This window comes from Grammomys surdaster, unplaced genomic scaffold, assembly GCF_004785775.1.
Source record: "Grammomys surdaster isolate TR1022 unplaced genomic scaffold, NIH_TR_1.0 239, whole genome shotgun sequence".
NCBI lineage: Eukaryota > Metazoa > Chordata > Mammalia > Rodentia > Muridae > Grammomys > Grammomys surdaster.
The window spans coordinates 3,633,329-3,645,284 of NW_021604684.1; the positions used below are offsets into that span (position 1 = coordinate 3,633,329).

The following is an 11,956-nucleotide window of genomic DNA, read 5'->3' on the forward strand; positions in this document are numbered from 1 at the left end:
TCTCTCTCTCTATCTCTCTCTCTATCTCTCTCTCTATCTCTCTCTCTATCTCTCCCTCCCTCTCCCCCCCGTCTCCTCCCTCCCTCCTTCCCTCTCTCTCTCTCTCTCCCTCTCTTCTCTCCCTCTCCATCTCCTCCCCCCTCCTTCCCCTCCCCCTCTCCTTCTCTGTGTGTGTGTGTGTCGGTGTGTGTCTGTGTGTGTCTGTGTGTATGTATGCCAAATTAATCCTTATAAGAAGGAACCTGTGACGCCAGGTGGTGGTGGCACATGCCTTTAATCCCAGCACTTGGGAGGCAGAGACAGACGGATTTCTGAGTTCAAGGCCAGCCTGGTCTACAGAGTGAGTTCCAGGACAGCTAGGGCTACACAGAGAAACCCTGTCTCAGAAAAAAAAAGAAAGAAAGAAAAGAAAAGAGAACCTGTGTACAGCTTAGGTCTGTGTAGTGGCCTTATATTGCTTTTTTTTTTTCTCAACTCAAACAACTTGGTTTTACCTTTCTTGCAGATGGAAAAAGGAGAGGATGTTAATGTGAAACAATTATTACTGAATATGAGAAAGTATCGAATGGGACTTATTCAGACACCAGACCAGCTCAGATTCTCCTACATGGCCATAATAGAAGGAGCAAAGTACACAAAAGGAGATGCAAACATACAGGTGAGCTCGCGGCCGTTAGTGTCAGGTAACCAGGTTCCATCTAAATCTTTATCCTTTCCTTACTTAATTTGGTAGACCCACCTGACTGTCTGGAAATTTTAAAATATTTTACAGTTCAAGAGAAAAAGATGAAAGCTAGTCACCAATATCAAGACCAGCCTGGCCTATATAGTGAGATCCTGACTTTTTTTAAAAAATTGTGTATTTGTAATATGCAGATATAATATACATATATACTTACCCTGAGTGGAAACAAGATTTAATTAAAAAAATTTTTCCATGTGAGATTTAAGCATTTAATTATTGGAAAAAAAAAACAACAGAAAACAAAAGTACTTTTGTCTTAGTAAAAACTTAATGTAGAGGCCTGGGGAGATGGCTTAGTGGTCAGAGGTCACAAGCACTTGCTGCTCTTCCAGAGGACCCAAGTCTGTTCCAAGAACTCATGTCGTCAGCTCCTGGGGACCCCGCATCTCTGGCCTCTAATGACACTTGCAGTCATATGCATATACCTAAGTGCACCCACATATAATTAGAAATTATGGAAATAAAAGTTTAAAAACCTTCATGTGGGAGTAAAGACTATTTACTTTATATATAGGTTCTTTATATCTGAATAACTTCAGTTCCTACTGAAAAGGTATTTTTTAAGTTAGTTAAATAATATAACAGGAATACAAATAGTTAAAATTACAGGTCAGCTAGCTTGCTAACCCAAGGTGGTTATAGGGGATGCAGAACAGGGAAACAAAGGTCAATTGAATGTTCTGAGAATCTGTTCCTGTGGTGTCTGACTTAGCCTCCTCTGGAGAAACTCCCACCAGAGGTCCCAAGAACTTGTAAATTAGATTCAGCCAGATGGTCTGTTGGCTCAGATAAACATTCACACTGGGTCCCAAGGCCACAGAGACCAGAGACTATTCTCGTGAGATTTGTCAAACCTCTGCCTGAGATCTGCTTACACATATTACAGACATCTCTAACAACCAATTGTATGTGACTACCCACAACCCTCTCCCTCCCCCCAGTCTTTATCTATAAAAACCCTAAGCTGTTAGATCTCAGGGTCGATGACCTCTGCCTCCTGTGTGAGGCACATCGACCCGAAGCTTCGATAAATAAAGACCTGACCCATGTCATTACAGCAAGAGATCTCTGGAGTGTCTTTGGAGGTCGCGTCCTTCCTGGGTCACCCCCTGGAGGGGTCTTTCACTACAACAGACATAGATGCTAGGAGTAGTCTTTACATGTCTGATGGTGACATTCTCAGGTGGTTTTATTGTATATTTATAGACAGTAAGCTCAAAGAGTATCAGAACCTAGTATCTTGTGATGAGCTAAGGAAAAGTGTAAGGAAGAGACAGAAATAACAATATATCCCCTTCCTGTCTGGTCTGACCATAGTATTAGACTTATCTAAATAGAGACCAACAATCTAAATATACTACTCCTTGAATATCTATAAATATCTGCTTTAAAATAGAATACATCTTTTAAATAAATAAGTTCTATGTGATTATCTTTATATATGTGTTTCTGTTTGTGTTTGTGGGCAAGTGCTGGATAAAAGTTAATGTCAAGTTTACCTGTCTGCTCCCTGACTCATATTGAATAATTATAATCTGTAGATTGTTATTTAAAGAAAACAAATTTTATTCCTTATTATTTGTGTTCTTTACCTAGAAACGGTGGAAAGAACTTTCTAAAGAAGATTTATCTCCTATTTGTGATCATTCACAAAACAGAACGCTGACTGAGAAGTACAATGGGAAAAGAATAGGTTCAGAGGATGAAAAGTTAACAGGACTTTCTAAGGTGCAAGATACTGCGGAAGAGAGCAGCGAGAGGTATGGGCCATAGATATGTTAACCTACCAAGCGAGGCGAGGCTATTTAATACATGCAGGAAGCCTGAAACAATACAGACCCTGTGTTCATACACTTAATGCACCTCTTACTTATGTCAAAGTGTGTAGGTGGTATTGATGACATAAATATCTTCAAAGAGTTTTCTATCACAATAAGAAAGCTAGTACAGCTCTGGAGAGATGGCTCAGTGGGTAAGAGCACTTACTGCTCTTTTAGAGGAGTAAACTGAACCTGAGTGAACCTGAGTTCAATTCCGAGCATCCAAATCACATGGCTTACAACCAATTGTAACTCCAGCTCTTATGGGGTCCAGTGTTCTTTAGCTTTGTGGTGGTTTGAATATGCTTGGTCCATGGGAAGTGGCACTATTAGGAGATGTGGCCTTGTGGAGGAAGTGTGTCACTGTGGGGGTGGGCTTTGCGGTCCTATGCTCAAGCTCTGCCCAGGGTGGAGGAGAGTAGGCTCCTGGCTGCCTGAGCAAGACAGTCTTCTGGTGGCCTTTGGATCAAGATGTAGAGCTCTCAGCTCCTCCAGCACCATGTCTGCCTGCATGCTGTCATGCTTCCCACCGTGATGGGAATGGACTGAACCTCTGAAACTGTAAGCCAGCCCCAGTTAAGTGTTTGCCTTTGTAAGAGTTGTCTTGGTCATAGTAGACTAAGACAAGCCTCCTCAAGCTTTTGGTGTTTTGTTTTTTAAATTTAGATTTATTTAATTCACATTTACGAGTGTTTTGGCTGCATGTGCACTACATGTGTGCCTGGTGCCCACAGAGGCTGGAAGAGGGTGTCAGATTCCTTTAAACTGGTCATTCAGACAGTGAGCTACCAAGTGAGTGCTGGGAATTTGACCTGGCTCATTTGTAAGAACAAGTGTTCTTAACCACTGATCCATTTCTCCCGCCCCATTAAATAAAATTTTGAAAACAGTAATGATAAATTTACAAGCTAATGTTTAGACATGACCTAAAAAAACCCAAAAAACTCAATACTGCTTGTATACAGAAGTTAGTGTAATTAGGTGATAAAAATAAATAGTATAATACAGAAAACGAGTTGTATAAAAATACCTAATGAATTTCCATTGTGGAGTATTTTTCTCCAGAATTACATAAAACAATTAACTGTATGTCCACTGCATTTCAAACATATGTTAGGAAGCTAGTATCCTAGTGCATGAATGAGTTCTTTTTTTACCTCACTTTCTTATGACTTTTATTTTCTTTCTTGTGTTTTTTATTGTGGATAGTGTTATGTTAGATTTGTAAGATTAAGGTTCTGAGCTGTCCCATGAAAGTAGGCAGAATTCCCTTGCCTGGAACTGTGGGTAGACCTCCACGGCAGAACCCATGTTCATTATCCATGAGGCCTGGGCTCAGTTCTTAAAAAGGGTCTAGCTTTTGGAGTCCCACTTAAAGGAAATCTCTGCACATAGCCTGACTCCCTCACATGACCTTTTAGATCTTTCTGCATATGCATCGTCTTACCAGTTGTGGTGAATTTTCAGTTCATAGAGCAAATTTTAGCAAATTATCTTTCCCAACTCAGAAGTAAACATTTTGACAGAGTTCACACAGGCAACGGCAGCTGTTTGTGTAAAAAATAGTAAGAAAAAGACAAGCGAGATGCTACAGGACTTAGCACGATATGCATACACAGTCCTCATATAGCTCATGTATTATCAAGTTCAGTTAACAAATCATTACTAAATTACTCTAGTGGATGGCTCAGCAGTTAGCTGCTCTTCCAAAAGACTGAGTTCAATTCCCAGCAACCACATGGCAGCTCACAACTGTCTGTAACTCCTGATCCATGGGATCTGGCACCTGCACACAGACATACATGGAGGCAAAACACCAATGCACATAAAAAAAAATTTTTTTTTTTTTCAGTTGGTAGAGTGCTTACCTAGCATGCTCTAAAACCCAGAGTTACATCTCCAGCACCACATAAGAAAATGGACATTGATGGTACACATGTATAATTACGAGATATGAAAGGCAGAAGCAGGACCAGAAGTTCAGAGTCATCCTTGGTTACATACTGAATTTGAGGCTAGCCTGGAAACCTTGGTTTTTGGTTTTAAAAAATGATTCCCAGCAAATAAAAGCCTAATGACCTAAGTTTGATCACTAAATCTACCATAGAAGGAAGATACTCAACTTCCCAGTGTCCTCTGACCTCTACAGGTTTATACCTCCTTCCCCCTCTACCCACCCCCCTCTTATGCACACAAGCAGAGTAATGAAAAAACTCAGAGCTGTACACCTATACCCATGCGCTCAGGAGGCAGAAGCAGGAGAATCTCAAGTTCAGGGATAGCCAGGCTTACCTCAGAGTAAACCATTAATCCTAGATCTAGTCGAGGTTCATGCTAGGATCTGAGTGAGGTGTTGCTTTGGTGTTCTTAGTCAGAACAGATCCCCACTTTTTCCTCCTTTGTTTGACAGATGATCTTTTAGAATGCCTTATAGTGTGCATTTCTCTAATCGTCGTTCTTGGTTAGATTCCAGTTAAACGTTTGACTAGAAAAGGTCTTGTAATCTAGTATGCATGGAAGAGCCAGTCAAGATTTTTTTTATCAAGCCAAATGTTCAAAGCCGTGAATTAAAAAAATCATTGCCAGTACTGAAGCTGGTCAGGTGTTTGCCATCACATACACAGTGAGTGAAAAGAGATGGATTTTGTGAGATTTTTTTTTCTAGAGGAAGAGAGTAAGTGGCTGACATGTTGACATTGGCCATTTTTTATTACCTTGGATGTCAGAGAACCTCCATTGAAACAAAATTCTATGTTGGACTGGAAAATGGACCCTAGAAGCATGTATGGGTAATCTCCAAATTGTCAACAGTATTTGTCAAAGAACTTTGAATCTTCATATGCTGTTATGCAAGAGGACCAGATGTTGGAGAATCTCCAGTCTGTTCTCTCTCAGCAGAGAGGAAAGAGGCGTACGCAGGAAACATGTCTGGCTTAGCTTCAGGTCCTGTTTAAGCATTATTATAGGCACACCAGAAATGACACCTGAACTGTCAGAGTGCATTACTGGCCATGTTGGGCAGCTTGGCTTTTCCCTTTGTTACTGCATTATTTGAATAAGATGGAAAGTACACAAATGAATGTCTATGGTTTTGTTGGTGGTCAGGGCCCTACTGTCAGTGTAATTAAGGCCTGCAGTGCACTCACTTGTTTCTGTCTATTCACAGCATTCTACGGAAACGTATTCGAGAGGATAGAAAGGCTACGACGGCTCAGAAGGTGCAGCAGATGAAACAGAGGCTAAATGAAACTGAACGAAAAAGAAAAAGGTGGTTATATTGGCAACCTATTCTCACTAAGATGGGGGTTGTGTCAGTCATTTTAGTTGGTGCTTTGGTTGGCTGGACACTGCTTTTTCAGTAAAATGTTCTATAAATAACAGTTTGACCCAGCACCTTCCTGCACTAGTAGCTGACAGTGGTGCGTTAATCTCAAGGGTTTGTTAGCAAATGCCTCATACTCCAGAAACATTGCGCTAGAGTAGACACCAACCAGATAAGGGATATTTACAGTCACAAGCCCAACATCTCAGGACTCATCACTGCAGGTTCCTCTGAGACCCAGACTGTCAATGGCTCAAAAGAAAGACAAGCATGCCTGTTGAAAACTGTTACGTCTTACAGCTGTGGTCACACCAGTGTATTGAGACATCCTTTATCACAAGGATTGGCTTTTGGAGGCCTTCTGGATTTTTAACCTGCACTTGATATAAGCAATAAACATTGTGGGTTTTTTCTACATTATTAATGGAAAGAAAATATCCTTTAAAAATGTATGTAATATGTAATGTACTGTTGAAATGGGCATTACAACTTTATATGCGTAACCATTTTAGGGTAAATATATTTTATAAGTATCTATTTAATCTTACTTTTGTAGTTAAATGTACTTTTTAAAGGTTCAATTTGAAAGTCTGTTACCATAGAAAAATAAATTGTATGTTGACTCAATTGTATACTGAATACATTTTCCCTTTCCTAAACAGAAGTTTGATAGAGGCAGTTGAACTATGAGCAAGCTATTTCTACTACACATTTTTATTTCATTTCTATTTTATGCTTTATCTTATTTAAAAAAGAAAAACAAAAATTTTCTAAACATGTCATTGAAGGAAATTGTTTTTTCTGGGATAGTTAAGTGACAGTTGGTCAAAACTTAGTTGAAAACAAACAGAAAATTGGTTTCTGCAGGATGTGGTAGCACACCCAGTGCTCAGGAAGCTAAAACAAGAGGCTCAATAGTTTGAAGCCAGCCAAAACTACACAGCAAGTTCCTATCTTTACAGATAAAAGAAAAAATAGAGGTGGTGGAGGAGAGATCAGAAAGCACCAAGAATAAGAAATCGGTTCTTAGCCATATTTAATGTCACAAACCTGTACTCTTAGCTCTTGGGAGATAGAGGCAGAAGGATCACAAGTTCAAGGCCAGATTCAACTAAATAGCTGGCCCTAGAGTTTTGGGGCCAGCCAGGACTGCAAGAAACACTGTCTCAGAAACTGAAATGGTTTTTTTGTTTTGTTTTGTTTTTTTTAAATTGATTTCTGTAAAGTAAAGCCCATGCATGATTATACTGTTAATTTTTTTTGTAAAAATGTTAATGTAATTACCCAAATGGGATAAATTATGGTTAGCAAGTAAAAGGAACCAGTGTTTTATACTTTTGATTTCAGTTCACTAGACTGAAATTTTGAAGTAAAAAATTTTAATTTCTAAGTTCAATAAATAGTACGATGGTGTACAAACTTACTTTGTCCCTTACCTTTGTAATGAGTATTTTTAAAGCATAACCACTAATAGGGTTTTGGTGATTTCAAACCCTGCTTGGTGGAAAGGTTCCAAACCACTAGGACATATCGCTGCTTCATCTCTTTATATATCATGTAAAAGTGCATTGTAAATCTTAATTGCTTTAAATGAGACAGTTAATTTTAATACAGTTTGAACACCATACTTATAGCTAGAAATTGTGATTGGCCTTGAAAAGCAGTCTCGAATGTGTTAATCTTACTAAAAGTCTGAAAGCAAGATATAGGTGGTCCTACATACTAAATAAGATTATATAATGTATATCTGTGTCCTAATTCAGTATAGCTATGTCCTATAACTTTGAAATGGAGAGCAGGTAAGAAGGATGTTTCCTTCTATGTTTAAAAGTATGCTTTAGAATTAGATGGCTATTGGTTTTGAGCTTTCTAATACTTATTGGCTTGTTTTTCCAAAATGTAGTATGTTATCCTACTAGACTTTATTAAAAATTCCAGTTGAAGCCAGATAAGGTGGCACATTCCTTTAATCCCAACACTGAGGAGGCCAAGACCAGCAGGTCCCTGTGAGTTCTAGGCTAGCCTGGTCCATATAACAAATTCCCAGCCAGCCAGGAGTATACATTGAGATCCTGTCTTGAAAGAAAGCAATTCAGCTTTAGGTAGCCTCGGCTTAAACAACTTCCTACAAGAAAATACTGATAAGGCTGGGACCAGTCCTTCCTTGGAGGATGTGCCTTCTAGAGATAGCATTAAGCACCACTCTTTCTGTGTCTTGGTGTATGCTTGATGCTTCTGAGATTTTGTTTGCCATAGAGGATCCCCAGTGCTCCTCACCAGGGCCTGTCTTTCTCCCCTGAGCACATTTTTAAGGATAAGTTTTAACAGTAGACACTTAAAGTAACATTGTTGTGCTGCTTACTAAATGTACATGGCATTTGGTGACAGTGTCCATGGGCATCATCCTGACTCTGGATGAGATGTGTTGGTAAGAAGGGTTCTGGGCAGAGAAGGGATGCTAGCAGTTTCTGTGGTTATATCCTGAAACACAGTGTGCATCAGTCTTGGTATCTACTTATTTTAACTGATTTAGGAATAATAGTTTGACTTGGATCAAATTCCTTTTTTTTTTTTTAAATTGGGAAAAGAAACAGGCTTTTTAAAGGGGCTTATTATTTACTGAAAAGAATCCTTAATTCCTATTTCTTTCCACCTGGCTGAAATGCCATGGTCAGTGGTCACGCCTGTGGTTATGTGTTCCTTCCCAAGGTTCACCAGGTACTGTGTTCTCTCAGCCTCCTGATTTCTATCCATGCTCAAACCTAGAGTGTAAAAGTACACTTCTTTTTAAATTTATGCATAAGTACCATTTTTCAGGTTCAGCAGAAACTACACATTTGTCAAGTTTTCCATGGTTCTTCTCTATTTTTATCCATTCCATTATGTGTTACCATGTGTATCAAACAGTGAACATGAAAAGATGTGAAGACATGTATTAATCAATGTTTGTTCAAACAGCCGTGCTCTGCAGATGCATCAGAGGAAAGAGTCCTAACTCCTGAGCTTGTCTTCTATGTGCTTGGCTTGTTTCTCTGTCTTAATCTAAAGTTGATGGTATGACTTCAAAAATACGTCCCACGTTTTAAGTTATGACATGGAACAGCCTTCTGGTTTTCATTTCATTTCCTTCTTTGCTTTTAGCACCAGTTCCCAGGGTGCTGGCTACCATTTTCTGCCAGGCACAGAAAGGCTGCAGCTGATTCCCTTAAAAATATCTCTGGCTAGATTCTGCAGAGAGACTGGAACCCGATGGTAGTAAAAGTACTTTTTTTGGCCATTGTACACAATTCACTTAACAAATTTATATTTCCAGATATGCCTGCCAAGACATTGCTGATTAAAGATCTACATTGCCTTAATTTTTTACTTACAGATACAAATCTTTATTTGTGGTGGTTGTTTTGGGTAGGTTTGTGTATTTATTTTTTCTGTATGTGTGCTGAGATAGTATCTTGCCATTGCCCAAGCCTGACCTTAAACTCCTCAGCTCAAATGATTTTCCTACCTCAGCCTGTTGAGCAGCTAACACCATAGGCACAAACTGTGCACACAGTTTTCAAATATAAATCTTAAAGAGACTATTTTAAAACCGTAATCTTAAACCAGATGCTCCTAGATGTGTAGCCTGTTTCTTTAAATGTTCAGATAAGATTTTAGGCCTTTACCTCCTAGTAGGGCCATCTCTGGGTCCTGATGAATAGCATATATATTTGTGTGTTCTGTTCTCTGTTAGGAACTAAGAGCTCCTTAGGGCCTCATCTGGCTGAACTTGATACATCTGTTCACAGCATGGAACAAAATACCAACAGAAATGTACATTTTATTTATATGCCAACCCTAACAAAGTCTCTTATTTTTGATACTCCTTTATATGGCTTTGTCAAAGAATCTTGTATAGTACTTTTTTTTTTTTTTTAGATAGAAATGATTTTTTTTTCTCATTACACTTGTCATCTTATTACTTGAAACACAGGCCTTGGTTATTGGCAGTGGTTTGCTCCTGAGGAGGCCTGTGTTCACCCTTTCCTTGAACTCACTCGCTTGAGTCAGATGCCACAGTTCTTTCTCACACTGGTCTTTGGTTTTTACCATGCAGCAGCAGTACAGACTTTATAGCACCACACCTGGAATCACGGCTGTCTATAATTGTCCCCTCAATATGGAAGGAGAATCTCAGGCTGTGCCCTCATTCATTGCTGTTCTATACAGTCCCCAGTCAGAGGACTTGCCACATGGCCAGCGGTCTTCCTTCCTGGTCCCTAAACAGCTTCAAGCCTTCTGCATTAGTGCTTTCTCTTAGCTGTGGCTGTTGGGAAGACCCATTGTTCTTCACAGGTTGGGGTTTTTTTCCCTGGCACAGTCCCAGCACACTATCCCAGCACAGTGCCATCAGCCAGTGTGAGCAGTGCTTGAGTGGGAAGATTGACCTGCGTAAGGGGCCTTGTGGAAGCTGACATTTACTATTTAAAGAGCCTGGGCCATCTACCTCTGAGTTCTGATTTTGAAGCTCTGCTTGGTTGTAGAGTTCACAGTTGATTCTGAGCAGTGAGATGAGCCTGTCGTCGCCCATAGGTTCGTCGTTGCCCGTAGGCTCTGCTTGGATGCCATCTCCTTTTACATTTATCTGTTTTGTTTGGGGCTGCAAGGAGACTTGCATGGGAATTTTTTTCTTTTTCTTTACAGAGACCACTTTTAAGAAGCATCGAACTATTCTTTGTAGTCACTCATTAGGCATAGATTTTTTTCCAGACCCATGATGCTGTTGATATTTTAAATGGCTATTTTAAAAAGTCTTTGAGTTTGGAAAGTTCAGGAAAGGAGGCATAGGTAAGTTCCTTTAAAGCATGCTTGGCTCATCTCGGTTAGCCCTGGATAATCTCGGACAGATGCTATTGTGTCTTGTGGCAAAACTTTTAATCTAGTCTGACTCTACTATGGGCAAGGAAGAATACACTAGCATTTGCCACTGCAGTACAGAAACAGCCAGCCCCCAGGATACCCACGTAGCTCATTGCTTGGCTTGCTAACCCATTTTATTTTTGCCTTATTAAAAATAAAATGGTGAAGATCCATTCAAGTGAATATAATAGAATTATCTAAAAAGCCCATTTATCTTAATAGTCTTACAAATAAAGTCATTTCTTAGAAGCTATTCCATTGATTTCCTCATATTTTGCTACCCCTAAATACTATTTATAAAAAAGTAATGAGTTTCAAAAACCACAGCATGTCTGTTAAATGGCAAATGTATTATTCTTGGTAAATGTGTATTTAACAAACACTAGGAAAGGATAACTCTGTGTGTGTGTGTGTGTGTGTGTGTGTGTGTGTGTGTGTGTGAATATCTGCAGTTTTGCCAGCCATTTTAAATACTTAATCTGAATTTCGGCTTCTTGACACTTTAGATAATGCCAGCCTTATTTTCAGATAAGGAACTTGAGTGGAGGAGTAACTCACACATCCTCACACAGCCTAAGCAGATAAAGCTGAGATGCAAACTCCAGGCTGTGGTTTCAGTACCTCCAGGGCTCAGGCTGCTCTCCTTATGCTGCTCCACTGTTCTGTACTTAAGTATTTACTTAAACCAGATGTTTAAGTGGGGAAATAGTAGACAACCTACGAAAAATCCAAATAAGTTTGTTAAGTGGAGGGGGAACACCCTTTTAAAATGTTTCACTGGCAGTGGCATACCAGAAAGTTTCTGTGCCAAAGCCCTAATTCAATCCTTTCTGTTATGTTCCACATTCTGCTGTAGTCAGATCCAACCATTTGGTTCCAGGTTCTGTGACCCATTGATATCTAAAGAGTATGGTTTCCTACTGACAACACTATGGAGAATCAGTGTTGGAAAATCAAACAGGACTTTGTAGACCACCACAGGGGCTTGGTAGAGCTGTCTGCCTTCTGAGGAACAAGCCAGTAGACAGGAAGAACCTTCATTCTTGTGATTGGGGAGGACGCCTAAGTGGTGAAGATCTGGTTTATTTCCTGTTTATACATGTGGTGATATAGTAGGTAACAAGTAACAGGCATTCACATAGGTAGCCTCTGTGTGGGGGGGGGGGGGGG

At 39.7% G+C, this 11,956-nt stretch overlaps 1 protein-coding gene across 2 annotated transcripts in view; it reads left to right on the forward strand.

Annotated features, from left to right (window-relative positions):
- Window positions 1-11,956, forward strand: part of Ptpn2 (protein tyrosine phosphatase non-receptor type 2) — a 64,187-nt gene that overhangs the window by 51,052 nt on the left and 1,179 nt on the right. Inside the window, exons 7-9 of one of the 2 annotated variants that reach the window (XM_028774276.1) lie at window positions 506-658; window positions 2,342-2,505; window positions 5,732-5,833. In XM_028774276.1, the coding sequence (XP_028630109.1) occupies window positions 506-658; window positions 2,342-2,505; window positions 5,732-5,833 (419 nt within the window). Of the gene's footprint in view, window positions 1-505; window positions 659-2,341; window positions 2,506-5,731; window positions 7,311-11,956 lie in introns of those variants that run through there. The other variant, XM_028774275.1, reaches the window with a different exon arrangement.